The 23,974-nt window shown below is 35.0% G+C and overlaps 1 protein-coding gene across 1 annotated transcript; it reads right to left on the minus strand.

Moving 5' to 3' along the window:
* Positions 1–22,560: 22,560 nt before the first annotated feature.
* FUT9 (fucosyltransferase 9) lies at positions 22,561–23,640 on the minus strand. Its single transcript, XM_060168280.1, has one exon. It carries the CDS (start codon positions 23,638–23,640, stop codon positions 22,561–22,563), a length of 1,080 nt encoding a protein of 359 aa, XP_060024263.1.
* Between the last annotated feature and the right edge of the window lie 334 nt (positions 23,641–23,974).

Consider the following 23,974-nt stretch of genomic DNA (forward strand, 5'->3'; position numbering starts at 1 on the left):
GAGAATCTACTCCACAGTTAGACAAGCAACATTAGTCAATTAACTGTCCAGAGAGAGGGACAGAAGTAAAAACATGTGGAGGTGCCCACAATCTAGGGAGAAGTCTAGTTAGACTATAATAGTGTTTTGCATTTGTGTGTGTGTGTGTGTGTGCGTGTGTGTGTGTGTATTCAGAATTTGGAGTGTGCCAAAGACATTATGGTAGGCACTATGTGAAGGTAATACAGAATTTGGCTATCCCAGAGATAGCCAAATATCCTACATTTTGCATTATAGAACATGTCTCCAAAAATCATAATAAATAGTTGTAAATAATAAAGCAAATGTGTGACTGTATAGAATTAGATTCTTAAGATAAGGAGAGTCTATAAGTCAACAAATACAGTCTTTGTACCGTGTCCTCTGCTGAGCAGTGGGGAGGGGGAGGAGAAGAAATATGTCATCCGTGACTTTCAGGAACTTAAAATGTAGTGAGTAGAGGAGATAGAACACAATTCTAATATGTCACATTGAAACAGGTATAACAGTAGAGATACTGTACCCATGGGAGTATAGGGAGGAAAAATGATTCTGAGCAGGACATCTGGGAAACTTGCTAAAATATTCATTATTTACACTGGACTTTGAAGAATGAGGAAGGCTTTCAGAAATGACTATAGGAAGGAAGGTTATTTCAGCAAGCACTCTAGAGAGACTGGGAGGCCTGCTGGAGAGTCTCCAGAGGGACTCAAACAATGAGTTTGAATCAGCAATGAGTTTGAATGATCTCAACATTCCTGTGCTGTGCTTTAGAAGATATTTGCACAAACAAGAGCAGGATTTCCAACAAGGAAGCTTATGTGAGTTTAGGATATGGGTCTTGTAGAAACACTTATTTTAGCTTTAGGATATACTGCGAATCTCTGTAAAACTGCGTCACATTTCCTAATTCAAACTTGATAGTGCAAAGACAAATGAATTTATTCCAGCAACTACACAGAGGTACTGTGGAAACATTAGCAAATATTCATCCTTATTGCCACAATGACTCTGTATGTGTTTAGGTTCCTAGTCTGCAGTCATTTGGGAGAAGCACAGTGAAACTGGTAGCACTTCCTGAGACTGAGGTGATTAGAATGCATTCTTTCAAAGATGTGCATTGAATTGGAGTTTAGAGTGCAAAAAATACAGTCAAGGATTGGTATTTTTGTTGTAATTCACATCCAAGCATTATTTTGTGTCAGGAGTAATTTAAATAAATGATTTTCACTTTTGATAGATCCCTATCCTTTGGCTCCTGTCATTCCAAGAGGCTTTTCAATGGAGCTCTATCATGAAGCAGTTCTTAATCAGCTTTCATCAGCTTTGAAGTTTTAGCTGATGGTCACCGACATGTGTTTTTCTGAAGCAGCCTGCCCAGCAGGCAGTCCCCGGGCAGAGCAATGTGAAAAAATGTGCCGGCTTTCAGGAGAGGCACACCCAAATTCAACTCTCAGCCCTTCTGCTTGCTGGTTCTGTGCCTGGATGGTCATATAATTTCCATTTCCACGTGGATAAGATGAGGCTAATGATTCATCCTCTCTACACACAGTTGTGAGAGTTAATTATGCTGGTTCATATTAGCAACCTAATAGGACTCCACTCTTCTCCTTGGCAGTGTCCTTCTCTATACCTGGTCACAAAGGTGATTTCACTCAGCCTCATCTTGCCCCAGGGTAGCTTTGGTTACTGAATGTTTTTCTGTTCTTTGAAAATGGCTTTTGCACCCCACCCTACTCCAGAGATGCTGCAAATACCTATCTTTCTGAAACTCTACTCTTTCTTCCGAACACTTGTCACCGTTGGCAATTTCTATTTATTGGTGTGATTATAGGTTTGTAAACTCGTTGAGGGTAGGAATCAGGTCTGTTTTCCTCTCCATTGCATGGCAATTCTTGCCTCGCACTTAGGAGTCTCAGAAAATACTCGTTGACTTTATAATTGAATGAAATGGAAAAGCAGAGCTTTTAAATCTTAACATAAGACTCTTCAAAACCCTTGTAGATAAGATCACATTCTGAATAGATAGGATATTGGACTCAGATAAAGCTGAGTTCTGCTCTGCCAGGTAATTAGCCAAGGTATCTTTAGACATATTATCCTCTTTGAAGCTCAGTTTCTAAATCTGAAAAATGAGGCTAAAACATTCTCCATGTAATTTTTGTTTTATTAGTATTAAGTAGGATAATGTCAATGAAAGGCCTGGCATAGTGTGTCCTATGGTATGTATGCCATAAGTGATAGTTTTAAATACAGGCAATAGTAATAATAGTAATGTTACTAATAATAGCATACTTTAAATAAATAATATTCTAGATTGAGTTTAAAAGCTCTATGTTGAAGTTAATGAACTTTGCTAGTAATCACTAAAATTTAATACAGGGCAATGACATTTATCTGAATAATTCAAGAAAATAAAGCCAAGTGGTATTCTTTGAAGAAAGTTTCCAAAATTTCCAACAAATTCATCAGTAGCTGACAAAGTGTAATATCTTAAACATTTGGGGGAAGAAAGTATTTGAAGAACAGAACTGAGTTATTAATTTATGGTGAAAGACACTAGTATTAACTCCATTTTACTAACGATGCCTCTGAGGAATGGAAAGTCGGATTGCAAACACATTTGAGAGCTGAAGACAGACCTGCTCATTGTCAATATGACCCTACTTTTTTGCAGGTTTATGAAGCTTCATGTGCTCAGAAAGGATTAACCTACTGGATACTTTTGTCACTATGTTGGAGTTTCTTGAACAAGGAGGAGCCATTGATCCCTTTTCTCCTTCTGCCAGCTTCTATCATCATCTCTGTCAGGTGTACTGATGCGGCTGACAAAGAACCACTTTGAGATGGCTCATGAATAAGCCCATGATAATTTTTAATAACAGAAAGGCTTGAGGACTGGGCAAGATATTAACAGTAGGAGGCATAACTAAATCTCTCCACAGGAAATCTTTGGTCATACTGTTGCTTTGGGTTACTCATGACACCAGGAGAACATGTGTGCAAGTCGAGTTAGGTCTAACTCCCTAATGAGAAAAAATGCTCAGAGCAGGAAGTCTGCAGCCCAGGGAACACTTTGATACTACTTGGTATGCAGCATGCTTTACAGTCTTCCAATGGCAGAAGAGTCACTTTAGAATTTATTGTACACATTAATTTTATTGCACAGTGATATATTTGTTAGACAAATTACCCAGGTCTAATTAAAAGGCAGTCTTAAAGCCACCTGATTACTGATTTACATTACATTTATTCGCTTCCAATGTATTTGTGGGGATAAATTAAATGTAATTTCCAAATAATAAAACTTAAGTGGTGTAAAATCTCAAGGTTACTAGATCAAAAATGAATGGGAAAACTCAACCACATACTGGATAATGTGAGTCATTGAATGAGGTATTGTGTATCAGCAGGTAAGCAATGTAATTTGGTTAAGAGACTGTTTTTAATCTCTTTTTTGTTGCTGATTTGTGGAGTCTACATCATCCTCCAGTTAGAGACCTCAATGTCTTCATCTGAAAATGAGTTGTTTGTATTTACTTTCCAGGGTTGTTTGTAAGAAAATGAATAATATGGGGAAGTGCTGTGCGTTCCCAGTGATATATGATGACAGATGATGAACGCAATTTCTTCTGATGAAGTGGTGTACCCTAGGCCATCCCGAGCTGAAGAAGATTGGGTTTCCATATTCCAGAGCAATCCAGAATAGATGGTACCTGGTTTGTTTATCCTGCTGCCTGCATGTGAAGACAATCTGTAAGTACATAAATTATAATTTACCATAATACCAGTAAACATCTGGACAAAATACATATTTATTAACTCTAAGCTAATGACTAAATTAAATGTAGCATAAAATAACCCACTATTTATATATCTGAAAACATAAATTAGTTTCCAGTTATTCCAAATCCAGTCATGGATGAGTTATAATATTAAATACTTGTTTTTAAAGTTGGAAAGAAGACTGTGATAGACAGATGGATATCTATCAGTGTTGATATTGTCCCTTCATTCTGATTCATTAGTGAAATTTACTGCTTCTTTTTTTTTTTTTTTTTTTCGGTACGCGGGCCTTTCACTGCTGTGGCCTCTCCCGTTGCGGAGCACAGGCTCTAGACGTGCAGGCTCAGTGGCCATGGCTCATGGGCCCAGCAGCTCCGCGACATGTGGAATCTTCCCGGACCGGGTCACGAACCCGTGTCCCCTGCATCGGCAGGCGGACACTCAACCACTGCGCCACCAGGGAAGCCCAAGGTGTTATTCTTTTGTCATAACTGTATTTACATTGAAATTTTGGCTGAACTTAGTTTGAAAGACAAAAAGAAGAATGGCAGTCAATGTGTAATGCATAAGATATTTTAATTTGCCACTGGCCACTCATGGATATAACTGATTTCCTAACCAATGGAAAATTTCAAAAATTCTTTTTGAAATATCTTTTGTGCTTTGGCTTATAGCTAACATTTGGCCTTGACTGTGGTATATATGTTTATAGTATGCTCCATTTTGTGCCTCCTCTTACTTGACATGATATGAAAACATGATACAGAAGATGAATGGGTACAACACTAGAAATTAAGAGACTAGTACTGTCTATGCCAACCATGGACTATATAACCTTAAGAAAGTTACTTGATTTTTCTGAGCTCTAATTTGTAAAATGAAGAAATTGGACTAGATGGCTGAGACTATTTCTGGCTTTGTGAAGCAGTGAGTATCTATTTCTGTTTTAATGTGACCACTTAGTATTTTATGTTACTTGTTCTTTTTTCCCTTTACTTGAATTTGTTCCATGATAACCTCTGACAGAATAATTTGTGAGATATATTTGGCATCAAAATATTTTGTAAATGTGTCAAGGTTCTACTGAGATTCCATTTGTAGTAAAGACTCTATTCTTGACTCCATATTGGAATTCATCATTGTTTTCTAAGTTATTTGTAATCTCAAATTAGGTTCTCAGTTCATTTTAATAATAATTTGTGAATGGTAGCTTTATGTCACACTAGTAGATAAACACTAATGTTAGTATTAGTTTAGAGTCTATACATTCCCCTCAAAGTCAACTTCTTCCAAATACTGGAAGCAACTGTTTTTGTTTAACATTATATTTCTAACAAAGGCAAATTTAATAATGTTGATAACCAAAATTTAAACTTCATAATGAAATGTAAAAACAATCAATATCCATATTATAATGTTTAAAATAGCTAGTTAGCTCTGATAGGTTTGATTTACTGAGAAGTTCATCTTTTGTCTACAGAAGTTAATGATAATAAATACATTACTCTGCTAATACTATAAACACATGTTCTCCAGGAATCCTATTAGGTAATGCTCAACATTTTTACATTTACATATGGAAAGGTTTAAGAAACTTGTATGAAGTCTGCAAAAGGATCCATTGACTTATAATGCACTATGTTGTAGCATGTTTAGATAAATAATCTATTAGAAAAGCTGAAGTGATTTGAATGTGTATTTCTGTAATACAAATTAGGTAACAGGTGATTGGCCAACAGGGAAATATTGTCAATTTAAAAATAGACAAGTGATTTTTTCCTAGTGTGCAAACATGTTTGAAGCATGTCGAAACAAGCATTCACACAAAGAGAAAATTTTAGCAATATGCAGAGGTAGTGGCTTCCAGAAGCACCAAGTTTTTCTTCAAAGTTAAGCTATTTGGTGCCGCCACTATGTGCGCAGATGAAGAAACTGCAAGGACGTTTCCCTCTTGTTAAGAGGAACAGAGGGAGAGAAACAGAGAAATGGAAAAAAAAAAAAACAAAACACCTGAATCTTGAGACTCATTTTTACTTTTAATCAAACAAGACTCTTTAGGAAGCAAACACATTCAAAGATCTACATCTCCAGAAGGACTAATTGATCAAGATGCTGGATGCAAGTTTCTGTGGCTATTTAACTATGCAAAGATTTTTTTTTATGGTTATTGTTTTTGGCACTTTTTTCATTAAGCCTTGTTATTTTTTATGCACAAGGCAGAATGCAACCAGCACAGCAGAAACTTCCTCAGTCATCATCTCTCTGTTGCATTCATATTCATGGCCACTTAGCTCAGTTGATAAATGTCAGGTTAATGAGATTATCATCTACTTCAGGGCTTCACACTGTTCCATGGCTGTAGTCTGTACTTAAGATCCCTGATGAAATTAGAAGAAAAAAAGAATGTAGATGAATTTGTTCAAATTAGTTTCTTTAATAGAAAACTACTTCAAAGAATTAATAATTTTAAAGAAAAAGAACCTAAATTGTAAGAAACATTTAGATCAAGTGGAATGCCTTTTTCTATTAAAACAAATAACAGAGGCATTAAAAAATGTTAAATCACCAATGTTATTCCCATAACAAAACTATGATTATTTTGACATGTTATATCCAGACTTTGTTGTCTTTCTCGTTAATAAATATACATTTAAAAATAGTTGTAATTATACCACACATAATATTGACATCTGTGTTTTCACTTGTTTTCTCATTTACTTACTTATTTATTTTTTGACTTACAAGTAGTTTCATAATGTATCAGCAACATGATTTATAAAACTTCTCCTACTGTTTGGTATTTGAATGATTTCCATTTTTTCCTATTATACTTAATGAAGAAAACATCTGGTCAAGGGAGCTTTATTGTTAAATCATTTTCTTAGAAGTTATGATAAAAACAAAGATTACTGAATACATGAATATTTCTTTATAGATAAATAAAACTATTTATGACAGCTGCTGTATTTTACAGTATTGTTTTCCATAGTGGGTGAAAAGTTTAGAATTCCATCTGCTGTACATATGTATGCTTGTCTCACCACAGCCTTGTCAAAATTTATTTGATTTTTTTATGTTCAAAATTGATGAGAAGTACAAAACTATATTTCAATACTGCTTTTATTTGCATTTTTTATTTAATGTTGGACATTTTCCTAGGGAAATTCTCTGTTGCCTATTTATTGGGCACATAAGTTTTTAAGCCTTTTAAAAACAGATTATTGAGATGAAATTGACATACAATAAACTACATATATTTACAGTGTAAAATTTTATAAGTTTTGATATATGTATACACCTGTGAAACCATCACTGTAATCAAGAAAAAGAACATATTCTCTTCAATTTCTGGAAGAATTTGTATAGAATTGGCATTATTTCTTTCTTAAATGTTTGGTAGAATTTGCCAATAAGCCATGTTGCTCTGGAGATTTCTTTGTGGAAAAGTTTTTTTAAACTACAAATTTAATTTTTGAAAACAGATCTGAGTTTATTCAGATTCTTCCTCTTTGTTTTTTGGAATGAACTCTGGTACCTTGTGCGTTTAAAAGATGTGTACATTTTATCTAAGTTGTCAAATTTATTGGCATAGTGTTGCTCATAGTATTCCCTCATTAACCTTTTAGTGCCTCTAAAATTTGTAGTTATGTTACTTCTCTCATTTCTGATGTTGGTAATTTATATCTTCTCTCTTTTCCATAATCAGTCAAGCTAGAAATTTTTCAATTTTATTAATCATCTCCAAGAACCAGTTTTGGTTTAATTGATACTTTTCCTACTAATTTTCCATTTTCGATTTCTTTGATTTCTGAGCTATCTTATTATTACTTTCTTCTGCTTAATTTGGATTTAATTTTTGGTTTGATGCTAGACATTGTGTATTTTATCTTATTGTGGGTCATAGGTATTTTTTATTCTTACAGATATTCTTGAGTTTTGTTTTGGACACATTTACTTGGGAATAGTTTGATTTTGTGGAGATTTGCTTGAAGTTTTGTTAGGTGGAATCAGAGCAGCCTTTAGTCTAGGACTAATTTTTCCCTTTACTGAGGCACTACATTCTGAGACCTTTATCCAAAAACCTGTGAACTTCAAAGTTTTTCTCTTCTCTCTGGTAGGAACACAAACGAATCCCAGCCTTATATTATTTCCAAGCATTGTTCCCTCTAATCCTTTCAGGTTGTTTTTCCTATGATCTCAGGTAATTTCCTCACACACATGTTTCAATCAGCACTCAGCTGAATTCTTAACAGGGGGCCCCTCTGCAAATCTTTGAATCTCTCTGTCTATATTGGTCTCTGTCTCTCTCTCTCCAGCTCTTTCCCATTTGGTACTCTACCCTACAAATATGCCTTTCCTTGCCCCTCCATTCTTCCAACTCTGTCTCTCTGTGTCCTCAGCTCAGGGGTCCTTTGTATGTGTTTCTATTGATGTTTCAGAAGTGGTTTTGCTTGCTTGTCATCGATGATTGGTTTTCTCATTTGTCTCTTTATTTCTGAGTAATGGATATTATATAAGGAAAATTATTGGTAGAAATAATAGACATCTGGGAATGATTTATCTTTCTTTAAAATCTTTCTAAAGATTTTTATTGCTACTGCTGATTTCTGGGGTCACTATTAGTCTGTATAACTTAACACTGAGATTTGGGTTTGAAGTTTTCTGGTCTACCCAGATGACCTGGCTGCTGTCTGTGCAAGGGTGGTTCCTTCTTTCCTCTTAATCCTGGGATGTGGCGTTTTCAAGCCAACCCAAAGCAGACAGTGAAGCTTAGTAGGATTATACATGTCATGTGTCCTGAAGGCTGATTTTTGTCACCCAAGACTTGTGATGATGTTAAAAATGTATAAAATAAGAAGTAGCTCAGCTTTTGGTGGTGATCAACTTATAATTGGATAATGCCCCAGGCAGAAATGTTCCCCATTACCCTGTTAAAAATCTCTGGATTCACATCCTTTCCAGTGTCTCGGCATTTTAATTCCTTACCACCCAACTATTTGATAACTTTTGGATGATAATTTTTTATGTTTCCTCCATCTTTTTTTAGCTATGATCATCAGAAGAGTTTTTCTGAAATATTTAGCTCACTGACTAATGATATTTTTCCCTTTAAATGTCAATAAGCAGTGTGTTACAGCTATAATGTCACTGTCTTAAAAGCTAAATGTAGTATTACTTAAACATTTTTACATGATCACAATACTATATCCAACATTAAAATAATTGTGACAGCTAAAAACTTTTCCTGATTTTGCCAAATGACCCCTAGGCAGCACAGTTGCTCCTGGTGGGGAGCTATGGCTACTGAAATCTGGACAAGTCTTCAGGCTTCACAGCCCATGCTCATAATCATCACACTGCCCTGTCTACTTGGTAGCTTCTGCCGTAGGGTAGGTAGAGTTCTACCCTGGTTTCCACAAAACCTACATATCTCACTGCTTATTCCTCCCCTCACAGACACAAAGATATAATTAAGTTGAATTATATTTTTCTTCTTCTCTGTACTTCTCCCTCTCTGTACATAAGTCACTCTGTCCCCTTTCCTGTCATTCATGTCTTTCCCTTCCTAGTACCTGCCTGTCCAGTTTAAATGACATTCCTTTCTGTATCTTTCTTCATCTTCTCCTGTGCATTTCTCCCTCCTCTGAATGCTATTTCTCCCTTGAGGGTGTGAGTTATCTGAGGATTAAATTATGAAATATATGTGGGCAGAATTTGTGTCTTAATCATCTATTGTCTTCTAAAAGATAAAACAACAGTCTCCTGCATCCAGGAGGCACTAAGTTGAATGAATATATCACTTTTTTTTTGAGAAAATGTAGTGATTGTCTTTCATACAGTAATTCTAGAAAGAAACTGCTTCCTTAGCTTCCATTTTGAATTCATTATAAATTTATTACCAAAGAATTTAACTAAATTATATGCTTGCTAAGTACCTGTTTCTTTGAATATATTAATTCTTGAATCACTATGACACATAGATGGACTACTTGCTAGTTAACATTTTGCTTTCATTTATTTATCTGAAAATGAGTCGTTCTCTTTCTTTACAACTGATTTTTAAAAAAATAATTTAAGGAATTTGGTTGTATCACACAATTCAATTTTGTCTACCCAGGTTGACATATTCATTAATCTTAGAATCAACAGGAAAAGAATTCTAAAACCAATTGATATTAAACTGAAAATAAATACACTTAAGTTTTGCTCAATTTTCCTTATGGTTCAATTGTTTCTTATGTATTATTTTATTAACCCAGAACAAAAATCAAGTTATAGCAACATTCTCCAAAGAATGTTCTACTAGTGCTTTTAGGTACTCCATGAAAATAAAAAAATTGGTGGTTATATAAGCTTTGGAAACTTTATGGTATATCCTGCGGTGGAAAATTCATAATTCACAGTAACACATTAAGGTTAGTAAGGAATTCTATAACAGAAATCAATCAATCATTGGTTCAACCTCATTTAACCCAGTATTTCCAGCCAGTAGAACTTAGTGGTTAAGCATTGAGACCCTGGGTTAATTGCCTGGCCTCAAATTCCAACTCTACCTCTTTTAAACTGTGTAAACTCAGGTGTGTGTCCCAACTTTTTGGCTGAGAAAAATAAAGGTAATGGTGGAAGTGTAGAGTGTTGTAAAGATTAAATGAAATAACATATGTGAAGTATTTAGAATATAGCCTGGCTTATTGAAAGCCCTTGATCTATATTTACTATTATTATCATTTATATTTGACCACAGAATTTATTTTGGAGTAAGAACTACTGGGATCACTGTGGGATCTGTTACAGAGATTTTGGGAGGATTGTCGCAGACATATTTGATATAGTAGCCATTCCTGGGAAGTGTGCCCAGATGGATTAGTTTTTATCTCTGAGTACTTACCTGGAAAAGGGATAGCTAACTTAAGTAAGAAATGGCCAGTTAATACCTATATGTGGTTGGATCCAATTTGTAAACTGGACTGAGGAGTTTTCATTTCCCTCCAGGTATGCTGAGATGTACTACCATCCTATCTGCCCAGAGAGAAGAAAGAAACATGAAGCCAAGAGAAAGAAAAGAACCTGCCCTTCTCCCCACAAACAACAGAGATATACACACATAAACATGAGCACACAAAACAGACCCACACATGGAGACACATATGCAGGCATCCAAACTCACACAAGACATACTCTCATTGTAGAGCACTGCTGAGGTTCATGTTATTTTCTGACTTGGTCTTTGTAATGAATGTATAATCTGTAAGATGTATTTATTTAGTTTTAAAATTTTAATTCAATGTATACAGGGAATCTAGATTTTCATGTAAGTGGAAAGGAACTTCCTCGAATGAATGATTTTGAACGTAAGCATTATAAATAACCAGCAGTAAGTATTGCACATTTAAATTGAAATTTTTATTTTAAATATTCACAGTACAGGAATTTATTAGGCCTGAATAGAACATCATTATTTACACATCCAAGGGATAACTCCAGCGGTATATCAGTGAAATACTTACACTGAATATAGGAAATATGATTGTAGAGATTTCTTCTTACAGATACAGGCTCAAATCTTTTATACATTTATTTCTGCCTGGGGATCTTAGCACAGATTGAAGTCACTATTAGTTGCTGAACAAAATTTCACAAAATTATAACTATAGCAATCACATCATATATTTATAAGCCCAGAAAGACATCAATGGCAAGGAACCCACATTATAATAGTATTTTTAAGGGAAGGAAACTTCAAATGACATCTCCAGTTTAATTTGTGGAAAACACAAGTTCTCCAGATAGCTGAATATACAGATCTTCAATGGCATTTTGCCTCTCATGGCTTATTAAAATATTTGCTTAGCTGCCATAATATGTTATGTTATTTACAGTTTGAATCAATGAAGGGAACAGTATGGTAGCGAACTAAGAGCCCAGATTGATGTTTGCTGACTGTCATAAACATACAACATCCTGGTCTGGGAAGTTGGCCTCCACATTGCTGGGAATGGCTACTCATCATTTGGATCAATGCTTGACTCCAGGATGTAGCAAGACTCAGTTGCATGATTTTCACTTGGAATAATAGCTGAAGTCAGCTTTTCTTACCAATACACTAACTTCACTGAAGCTGTTAAAATAACCTGAATGAACTAAACTTCTGCAAATAAATAAATAAATAAATGTATAAATAGGATCCCCACTGTTTTAATAACATAGCAATGAAATTAGCTTCCAACAGTGTAAATGCTATATTGGTGTTCAAGTCACCAAGTGCTATGTTCTAGCCTCACTATATCATGGTGAATGACTAATTTCATTTGTGGGTGGGGTGGTTATTGGTCCACATATATTATCCATTTGGAATTCAGCCCTTCCAAAAACACAAGTATATTTTCTGAAAAAAGAACTCAAAGACAAAAATAAAGACAGGACTTTGCTGAACGGAGTAATTTCTGCTCACATGGATTGCTGCAAATTTTCAGCATGTAAAGGCTTGGTCTTGCAGCCAAAATTCACATTTTCTGTGCAATCATCTTTTTTTTTTTTTAATTACTCAAGTTACTGAGAAAAAGATTGGGTTTATTTCTTTTCCTCCTACCAATTATACTGATTGGCTGTCCATACTGCCCAGGGGTTGTAAACGTTACTGCCCAATTTAGTGTTGTGCAGACCTGGCCTCAAGTTTTTTTTTTTTTTTTTTTTTAATTAATTATTTTTTTTAACCCCACTGGCAGTAGTACTGATTTTGGCAGTGTCAAAAAAAGACATACCATTCTTGATTGTAGAAAAAGCTGCCAGAATATTGTGTTCATAGTACGGAATGGATTGAGATGATTTTTTTTTCACATCTTCATGCTTCATTATAGGAAATTGCTATACAGTAAATTGTATCATTTGCCAACAAATGATTTTACTTGTTGTATTTTATTGCCGACAAGAAACGCCAAGAAGAAAATTGGGAGGAGTGGAATTTACCACAATATGCTGCAAAGTTAGAAAATAAGCAAAGTAGCATCGTCTATGGGCTCATTCACACTGAGAGTAACATTTTCACTACTAAAGTTTAAAAAGGACTTCTGAAAGAACATGAATCATGCACATGGGATGAGATGAAGCCTGTGGGTGAGTTGGCAGTGTGAATCCCCCCAAAGTTGCACGATTCACTAATGGCATGCACTTTTTCACCTAATATAACACAACCGTAATATCGTCATATAATTTCTAGCACAACTTATTTCAAACATGCACTGGCTACTAAAATAAGATTTTAAAGAAAAGCTGATGTTTGATATAAAATAATCATGTTTTTTCAAGTGTGGAAAAATACTCTACAAAAAAATAAGTAGAAAAGTGATTTCTGATCAATGTGTGATTTTATCTATAAAAATTCAGATGACTAATTAGTGTGCTTACGACAACCCTATCAGGTCTGCATGGCAATAATACACATACAGAAAGTTAAGAGCATTAAACAACTATTAGCACAATGCAAGTATCCGTATCAGAAATAACATGAACCTATAAACTGTACATTTGGCATTTAGGTTTCAGGGTGTTTTTGAGTCTGTTTAAATATGACAATACAATAGTGTAAAATCACATTACACAAATAAAACATACAATTACCATTCAAATAGTTTATGGATTACTGACCCTTACAAGTCACACATTGGCTAGAATTGGCACAATTTTTTTCAGCATGATAGTTTTGACCTTCCTTACTTGAGTGGATGTCGTTTTATTCAAAGTTACACTTGAACTACATAAAAAAAAGGATAGGCATGGGTGAGTCTATATGTGTGTTCTTGAGGAAATGAGATAAGAGGAAGCATATGGCATCCCTACTCTTCGTCTGTAAACCTCCCTTGCAGCTTTCTTCATTAGCAATGCTTTAGTTAGAGCTCCTAAAGAAATTGCCTGTCAACCTATTTTCCCTCCTTCTTATGGCTCACAGAGCATCCACATGACCACATGGAAGGGAGCAGGAAGAAAAGAAGAAAAATTCTAGACGAATATATGACAGCTCATGCCCTGTGCCAGGCTAATTAAACCAGGATGTCTAATCAACAAATCAAAATTTGTAAGAGTTTCTCAGGTGGTGATAATGTAAAGTTCACTGCACTCTGTTGACAGATGAGAAATCTATGGCTCAGAAAAGCTAGTGAATTATACAATAGGTTATGTAAGCTAGAACTTGAATTCTGATCCTTAATTTACTGCTCCTTTCCTTGTTTCTTGTCGCCATTTTTCTCCTTTCTGCAGCTTTCTGAACTTGAATCTACCTGCAGACGTGTTAGCTCTTTACCTTTTCCCTTTAAAAAACATCTATTATACACACGTTTTGGATTTAGAATAGACCACAGTATTCCAATGAAGATGATAAATCTCAATAATTTCATTCAAATAATTTTGACCAGTTGCATTTCCTCCAGTAAACATTACTTCTTATCTTCATCTGACACAGGATTTATGGAAATGTTGTTTTTTACATTGTCACAATTACTCCGCTAACCCTGACTCTTACCAAACCCAACCTTAAATAAAAAGAGAGAAAAAGGTAAAAGAGGGGGAAAAAAGGCACATGAATAGCTATATTGTTTGTGAAGGTTGCCATCATACTGATAGCTCTAGAGATTTAAATTTTTATTTTAAGAGCAAAAAAGCGTGATGCTATTTTCACAGCTTATTTTTTTTTTCCTATTCCTATTTCCACTGCCACATAAGCTGTTAATCTTCCAGGGCAAGAGCCTTCATTGATTTGAGTGTAGAGCATCTACAAGCTAAAAGGGATTTTAAATTTTGTTTTGTTTTCCTTTTAAGTAAACTCCTGGTCACAAGTCTTTTGATTCATTATTTTAAAATAACATATAAAATATTTGAGATAGGTCACCTGTTATCTAAAAAGTGCACTGCTCCCAGTTTTACACAGGCAACCAGATATTCTCGATTTGCTTGAGGGCTTTTGAAAATCAATATGTGAAAGGCCTGATCTCATTACAGTCCCTAGAGACACGCGTCCTACCCAACGTGATAGTGAGCTCTCTTCTGGCAATCTTGCCTCGGATGAAGATGGCCTCTTCAGGATTGTCTCATCCGAGAGACCAAGGTGGCTAATAAGTCCCATCTGAGGTCAGGGGATGCGCGTTGTAACTCTGGTACATATTTCTTGCATAATGAGTAGTACTGGGTTGTTAATTCAGTCTGGGTCCTCTTTCTGCCGAGCCCCTTTTCTCTCTCCTTCACTCTCATTAATCAAAATGGAATGCAGTTGTGTGTAGAAAGCCACAACAGTTAACATACCTCTCTGTAGAAATCGTTCTTAAAATTTTTCTGATAAAACTTACGTTTTTCACAATGAAATTCCAGCAAGCTCTAATTTAATACACTTTCCATATATAGTTAATTCAACAGTTTGGTTGCCAGAGAACTCAGAAAAATGACTTAATTCAGTTTTTGAAGTTTTCTAAGGTTGTATCTGAAATAATAAATGTTTCTAAAATTTTTTAAAGCAACACAACTAGGAACTACTTAAAAATACTATTTTGAATATCATTCCTTTTTTACACACTGAAAATAAAAGTTGTCCTTAACTCTACTTTTTTGTTTTATTACAGTACAACTTAGAAACTGTGCACATGAACAGTCGAGAATATTCATGTCAAAACTCTTTTTATTATGCAACTAGTAATTAGAGTAGTCAATCGCAGTCTGGCTAAGAATTATTTTATTTCTGCACCAGTAAACAAATACATCCCACCTCATTGAATGTATACTCTAACATTTAAAAAGTAAATTTTAGCATTCTTTTTAAACTTTACAAAAAGTAGAGACTTGATTCTGTTTCCTAACTTTTATCATTAACTAGTTCTGTGGCTGAACTACTAGACAGTTGAAATGAGGGATTAAGTCAAGTTGTTGAATATTTATTTCTAGGCCTCTTTCCTTACCAGAAAATGATTTCTGAGAATCTTCCTGCTATTTCGTCTGTGACTTGAGCTATACCAACTGATAATATGCTAAATTGACTATTAATTTACTGATTGCTCATAACATGGAGGTAAAATTAGGTCTGCTTTGGGTTCCATGATTTTAAGAAATGATGTATGTGTTTAGTAATGCAAATAATGCCTATGCACTACGACTGTCAGCTCCCCACACACCTTGCGTTACTTAGTGATTACAGAAGACGTGAATGTACGCGTCCACACTATATTTGTTTCTCCTCTCCTGAAGATTATTCCTTTGGCTTATTTAAATTTGCAGTGATTTTTATAAACTGCTTAACGCTTTCAGAGCCTCAGGACTGAAATTGTGGAAATAATTTTGGATCCCTCACAATGATCTTTCATTATAGTAAACCATACTAACTGGACACATTGTCTAGTCACTTAAACGTCATTGTATTTGTCCTCACAAAAAACACATCATGAATATGTTACCTCCATGTTACCTCCACATGCATGTTACCCCATATGCAAAATCTGAGGCTAAGAGAAGTCACATAACTTGCACACAGTGAATGGGCAGAGCTGGGATTCAACTCTAAATCTGTGGTCATCAAAAATCCATGTGCTGTATGCTATAACCTTGTTGCTTCTTGTACATCACAGGGAAATATAGCCATTATTTTGTAATAACTCTAAGTGGAGTACAGTCTATAAAAATATTGAACCACTATGTTGTACACATAATATAATATTGTAAATCAATTTGCTATACTTCAATTTAAAAAAATCCACATGCTACAGCTTGCTGGTATATCCTGACTGCAAATTACTTTTCAACCCATCAAGCAAGGACTTTGGAATCTGGGAAAGAGTTTTCTTAAACACATACAGCAGATAAGCAGATCACAGAAGCTTAGGATTTTATGGCTGTAAAGGATTTTAGTAATTGGATAGTCTAGTCCTTCCATTGCAAAATATAAACATGAAGTTAGAAACCAGAAAGAGAATGAGAGGCATTTTTTTCAAGGTATATAACCTTTTCTTGTCCTACTAATTCCTCCAGGCCAAGAATTGTTCATGTCTTTTGTGTAGACTGGTGGTTCCCAGAGGTGGCCCCATGTTAGTATCAGCTGTGGAGCCTTTTCATGAAATAATTAGGCATAGACATTGTTTTGGACCTTGAAGTAGGGGAATGAATACTTTACTGACATATTTGAAAGATTCCAGGTTAACTCAAGAAAGGTGATAGCTCGTTTCAACTGAGCGATAGAACACTTCCCATTTAACAGGTGGCTAAGACTCAGACCTCAAAACTAACAGCACATCAGAACTATCTGGGGAGATTTTAAAAATACAGATTCCAGCTCCCATCTCCGATCCAGAGAATCAGAAGCTGTGTATTATTAACACTTTTTCAAATGATTCTTCCGTACCTGACCCAGCAAGTTCCAAAGGCGTGTGTTTGAGAATCATTGGCTTAGGATGGTTCACAAACTATGGCATGAAACAGAATAACTTAGGACATGCATTAAAAGCATGTTTTTTTGGACTTATGTGAAGATATTCCAACTGCATGAGCCGGGCCCAGGAATCAGTATTGTTCATGAACACCTCTGGTGATTCGAGGTGAGGTGACCCAGGAACCAGGCTTTTCACTAACATTGACAAAAGGCAGTTGATGTTGGAGGGTTTTTTTTTAAATTCTTCTTAAAAATATTTTTAATTTAAATCAAATGAATAAATATATATTAGCTGTGAGTTTTAAAAATAACTGAGTTGTCCAGATGTGTTCAATCTGGCTTACTCTAATTAGCCTCCCCAATTTACTATCATCTGGGGATTGACTATGCGCCTCCACTACCTCCCTGAAATGTTTGCATACATAAAAATTTTCAGATAATTGTAATAGGAATGTGGATGGTGTAGAAAAATTTAAAATATTTTAAAATAATGCTCAATATATGCTTATTTTTCTGCAGGCAATTAAGATCTCAGTGCGTAGGTGAGTATATGAATTGCAAAGGAAGTAGGTAGAGAACTAAGGGGTGGAAGGAGTTAAAGGAGGAGGGTTAGTTAATTGAGCATTTGCTATATTCACTGGATTAGTCTCTTTCCAAATATTAGATTAATAATCAGTTTTATACTTTACTTGTCTATTCAGAGAAATAAGAGGGAAATCTGTTGGAATATTTACCTCCAAAATATTATTTTGTGATGGTCATTGGAAGTGCATTTGCAAATACGCGCATATATCAATTTAGATCTTAGATGAGAGAGTAACAGTGCTAAAAGGAACATACAAAAAACAAGGTCCAGAGAGGTTAAGTGGCTTTCTCAAAATTACAGTTTTTTGAATAAATAACCCAGCTTAGCATTACTCATATTTCTGGTTTAGCAGGCTATCTCTCATTTATGTTGTAAACTGCTCTATATAATGCTTACGGATATGGATGCATTCAATATGAATTACTAAGAGGAAGAACGCTTTGGGTAGTAGTGGAGCTTATCCATTTGCAAAATGCTACAAAATCTCCAGATGAGAGATGTCCAGAAAAAAAATACCATCTTCATTGACTGATGTTTGCAATACAAAGAAGTGTTAGTTCGGGAGGAAAGAAAAGATATTTCTCCCCACGCATAGTTTGATAATAAATATGTGCCCCCTACAGTGCTTGCACTTTATATTCTTCTTAAATACTACTTGTTTTTTTCCTATTAGAAACCGTTGGTATGTTAATATTTGAATAGACTGTTAACATGTTGCAAATTCTTTTTAATCTTTCTAGAAATGTTACTTCTTTGGGGTCTTAGAATGCAGTAAGCCTGGAAAGACATAAAATGCCTTCCTTTTCATCCAGGCAGCAAACTGACCAATGAAATAAATACATCATGTCTAACAGGTACCAAGAAGCTGGAACTGTTATCACACTTTAAAAAATATTTTGCATGATCTCTAATGCAACCTGTTTATTCATTCAACAAGAATTTGTTGAGATCCTCCTCTGGGTTAGGCACTGGATTTATCTTTTAGATTCTAAAATTTATTTTGTTTAACAGCTTGATTACAATTAATTTATTAAGAAGTTCCCTTAAATGAGATAGAGTTTAAGGGCACTCAAAGATATGATTAAGCACAAAGTCATAATGTAAGGATCTAAACCTTGTTTTGGTAACATTAATTCATGCAGAGACATTTTCTGGGTGATTGCCTTTAAGACTCAACGGAATCTAGTCTGAAAATTGGCAGGCAAAAAGATCTCAATAGTATAGTTTCCTATTTTTTCCATATTTAACCTCCAACTGGAGGCAAGAATATAAAGGCTCAGCAAATAATTTCTAAATAGTTGGTCAATTTATACCTCAGATACTCTAAGCTTTCTAATCCCTCACAACAGAAGATATTTCTGCACATTCTGGGATTATCAGAATTTGTATAGTAAATATACAATTTTGAAGCTGATAGTGGATTCCTATTTAGATAACTTTTTCCGTTTCTACTTCATATTGTCATATTTATGGCTGTCATAAACTACGACTGTCATGTCTTTTTTTTTTCAGACATGACATACTGCTAGATATGGAGAATTTAGTATATGTTCTTATTAATAAGGCCTATAATAATTATATTTATATATTCTTACTAGTAAGGCCTGCAATAAATAATATTTAGACCATTGAAAGTAAAAGATTTTTGATATTTTTAAATAAAACGTTTTAAGTGGTCTGTTCTTTTTTTATATTCACAATCTACCTCCTGGCAAAATTTGTTTGTTTTTGTAACCAGCAGCAAGCCAATCTTGTCAAATATTTATCTTTCACCATGTGATATCCTTAAAAAATTGCAATCCACAGGATTTATTAAAGAAGTGGCAGAGAAACAGAACCATCTTGAGGGTTGCATTTCACTTCAAATGTAGTGAAAGCCCATTTCCTTCTACTAAAGCTCAACTCCTAAAATATTTAAACCAGAAAGAATGCTAACAAGTTTCACGTTTTATTTACCTTATGTATACTTTTTCAAAAGTCAAAGTGCTTCCACAGAGAGTGTAACATCCTACAGGCCCTAATAACACCAATAAGGCATTCACATTTTTAGAATTGAGATGTACTTCAATGATAAGGTGAGAATACAATGAAGAAGAAAACAGGATCAAGAGAGATAGTACCCTTTAATTCTAATCTTGGCTATGTCAATATAGGTGTGGGGTGTACGAGTGTGTGTGCCTGTGTGTGTGTGTGTGAACATATGTCTTAAATAAATATTATCTCTGAATCTAGTTGTTTCATAAGTAGAACGAAGAGATTGGTTTGTAAACATTGCTATAATTTCTTCCAGCCCTAAAACTCACTGATCAATGGACCCAGAATTGAAGCTGACTCATTCATTTTTGGTACTTCATATTAAGAAAACCTATTCTTCTGGGACTTGGTAATGGGTTTTTAATATACAGATGTGCTAGTTAGTCACTCAGTATTATTGCCTTAGCTTCAGTCATATTATCAGCATATAATTATAGTCTCACACTGAGAAAGAGACCAAATTCATAGTTGACAATAAAGGCAATGCCCTCAGGTTTCTCGGTTCTTTGAAATCATGAGCACCCACCACAGCAAAGGCTTTTTACTGAATGCTTTTCTGCTTCTGCAGAAAGGAGGTATTTCTAAATTGGTTAGTAATGCATCCTCTTTAGATCCCTATACTTTTTTTTGGCCAAAAAGACAATAAAGTAAACATAAATGTATGAATTTGACTATTTGAACATCATGAAATAAATGTAGTGGAGATCTCTCCTTATCTAGGAGGGCATCTACACAGACATCATTTCTGGATGCAGTGTGGTTAGAAGAGATAATATGGAGGTAATCTTCCATTAGGTCAAGTGAGTAAACAAAGTATGTGGCTCAGAAACAGGTTTGTTCATCTTTATCTCTGGTTAGGGCATTGCCTGACACAGGGAGCCTGTTCAATCATGGGTAAAGGAGTGAACCTGAAGGTCAAACAAGCCTTCATCCAACGTAGGAATCTTCCTCTGCTCAAATCCTTCTAGTGGTCCCAAGAGCTCATTCCCTCACAAGGCAGTCTGGATTGTTGGACATAGCTCCTGCTTTCTGAATTTAAATTTGCCTCTCTCTCTAACTTCCATTTGATGTAGAAAATTGTGGAGTTGAGTTCTACTGATGTTAACATGTAGAGGATTATTAGACTAAGTCACAAATAGACACAAATGGATGTCATCAGAATGTTCTAACACTGTTGATGGGTTTAGAATAAAGTCATTAAAGATTCTTTTGGTAAATGTTTTCTTTGAAGAATCCTTATCTTCCCATCTTTTTCTCACTGTTCTCTGCTTATATCCAGCCCTTAACATTATGGAGGGGAAACACTGTACAGCAACTGCAAGTTCAGGGGTGAATTCTCCAAAAACGTAGTATAATGAAAGTTTATTTTGGTTCTGTAAAACCCTGAGGGCCATGGTCACATGTGCCACATATGAATAATTACAAAAATGGAATATAAAACATCATCTCCAGTTAGTACCTCTAGGATAGAACTGTCACTTTTTTGGAACAAACAAAAATTTTCTGATGACTTTCAATGTCATTCATTTATTAATTCAACAAATATGCATTGAGATATCATTCTGTGTTCCCTACAGATCGCCATTTTATTATGTTTAACATCTTATACTTAAGACCTTGATAATAATTTTATTTAGGTTCTTTTAAATGATAGGACAAACATCTCACATATTATGTTCATATGATGAAATGAAATAGTTTTAGACATTGGACCTTTGGAAAAAATATTTTAAATTGATGTTATTAAAAATTATATTGATGCATAAATGTACCAATTATAAATATGACTTGTATCTATACATAACATTTTCCCTTGTCACTTGATAAGATTATTTGTTTCATTATAAAAAGGAGTGTTAAAATCAGGAAGAAAACTATCTTAGATTTTCTTAAGTGTTACTAGGATTATTTCCCAGGTACTAAAAATCCCAACAAATTGGATATTTAAAAATACATCATAATTTAACTTAAGATCATGAGAACAAGTGGCTGCATGTGCAAGTCAACTTAATGAAAATAAATGGAAAGCCTAATAGCTTCCCGAATAGAATAGTTCTGCTCCACTATCTGGCTTATTCACTAAGTGAATAATTCACAAATGTGGCATTCACAAATGTGGTAAACAGGTAAAAAATAGATCAAATAAAGACAGTTATACACTGTTCAACTTCGAAGTCAAAGAGGTTAGAATTCAATTACAAATGCTTTTCCTTTGTTACATTATGCCAACTTGGAACTAGAGATGATAATATTTAATGAAAATATTCATATTTGAAGATGTGCATCTTCATTTACCAAATGGATTAAACAACTGATCAGTGTAGGAACAACAATCGAATCACAAAGTTACATTACAGACAACTACAAAAATATGAAACAAATAATGTTTACAAATGATAGAGAAGAATAAATTATTTTTCAGTGCACATAATTAGGTATATATAAGATAATTTAAAACAAGTGGAGTGATTGCTGAGGCTGCGCTCTCAAAAATCTCCATCAAAATATATATGTCACCCAAGAGAGAGTGATACAAATAAATTATGACACAAAAGCTGAATGATGTCTCTTCTCATCTTCAAAACCTCAATAATATCTCATCAAAATATATATGTCACCCGAGAGAGTGATACAAATAAATTATGACACAAAAGCTGAATGATGTCTCTTCTCATCTTCAAAACCTCAATAATATCTCATCAAAATAATTTGCCAAGTGTGCAAATGATGGAAAACTTTAATTCCAAAACCATTTCTCTAAATTACCAACAGATTTATATTCTTGATGTCTTTTCACATGGTCACAAGCCAAGCATGCATGTGATTCCCAAAATCGTGGAAGATTTACTGTGAAATCTTTCCTCCAGTTAAAGTAACTAAGGTATAATTTATTGTTTTTATCTACTTCCTTCAGATACTTTGCTAGCTCACTGGGAGAGTTATAATCTTCCACATGAATGAATGAATCTGCTGGAATATAATTCTCATAGTTTTCCCTAGATGGCCCCAAAACAACAGGCACAGAGCCAGCCAGAAAAGCATTGTAGAGCTTTTCTGTGATGTAATCTTTGTGGATTGAGTTTTCAAAGGAAAGATAAAATTTGCAAGTAGATATGGTAGGAATCAAATTTTTATCATTCACATACTCTCCAAATGCTTGCCCATAGGTATGGATTTCAATGCTTTTGCTTAGCTCATTGTAATACTTGACCCTGGCATGCTCAGGGTTCCAGTTACTTACAACCCAGCACACTAACTTCTCTTTGCTTGGCACTTCAAACACGAAGGGGTTTGTGCTCACCGTCAAGAAGCCATAAGGCACTTGGATATCTGAGTCGCGGCGATAAGTCAGAGTCAGGTTGAACAGATGCTCAATGCCGCTCTTCTGGGGTGTGTGAGTTGGTGATTCCAAATTCATCCAAATCCATTTCTGGAAGGGTGGCCTCGCCTGCTGAGGTAAATTAGTCAGATCCCAACTGATGTCTCGGTGATGGATCAGAACCGCGTGCGATTTGTTGTACAGGGACCGGTCCGTCGTGAGATGGCATCCTTGGATGTTGAACATTGCTTGGCAAGATGTAAGGTCAAAGGTCTGCCCAAATGGCCACACCCAAATCAGAATCGTAGTTTCGTTAAAATAATCAGTTTTGGTGGAGAAGAAATTTTTCATTTTCAGCACAGTGCTGGCTGACTCCATCGGATTGAAGATCCAGCTGTTGGTGGGCTTGATGTAAATGAGCAGACATGCCATGAAGCAGCCCAGGATAATGCAGACGATTAAAAATGGGCGGAGAATTCCTTTGGATGCCGAGGTCATAATTTTTCCTGTGAAACAGAAAAGGAAAGATAGAGGGGTAGGTAGAGGTAGGGATGAAGAGTTAATCATAAATACATTTTGAGATAAACAGGTGATACATCCTAAAATACACTTAATCACAAAATCAACTGCATTTTCCTTTCCAGTCTTAGCAAAAACTAAATATAGGATGTCAGTGCAATAAAATCAAGTTGTAACTTTAACAGTACCCGTTTCCTAAATGCTCATTCTCAGCTAGGCTTTGTGCCAAGCACTTTGCATACTTCATTTCCTTTGTTCCTCACAGAACCCCTATCAAGGAGGTCTTTTATCACCTCTTCTCTGCAGAATGAGG

This window comes from Lagenorhynchus albirostris, chromosome 12 (assembly GCF_949774975.1).
Source record: "Lagenorhynchus albirostris chromosome 12, mLagAlb1.1, whole genome shotgun sequence".
NCBI classification, from domain to species: Eukaryota; Metazoa; Chordata; class Mammalia; order Artiodactyla; family Delphinidae; genus Lagenorhynchus; species Lagenorhynchus albirostris.

Excerpts from the sequence above, each read along its gene's own strand:
- FUT9 (XM_060168280.1), bottom strand. The coding sequence starts at position 23,640 with ATGACCTCGGCATCCAAAGGAATTCTCCGCCCATTTTTAATCGTCTGC.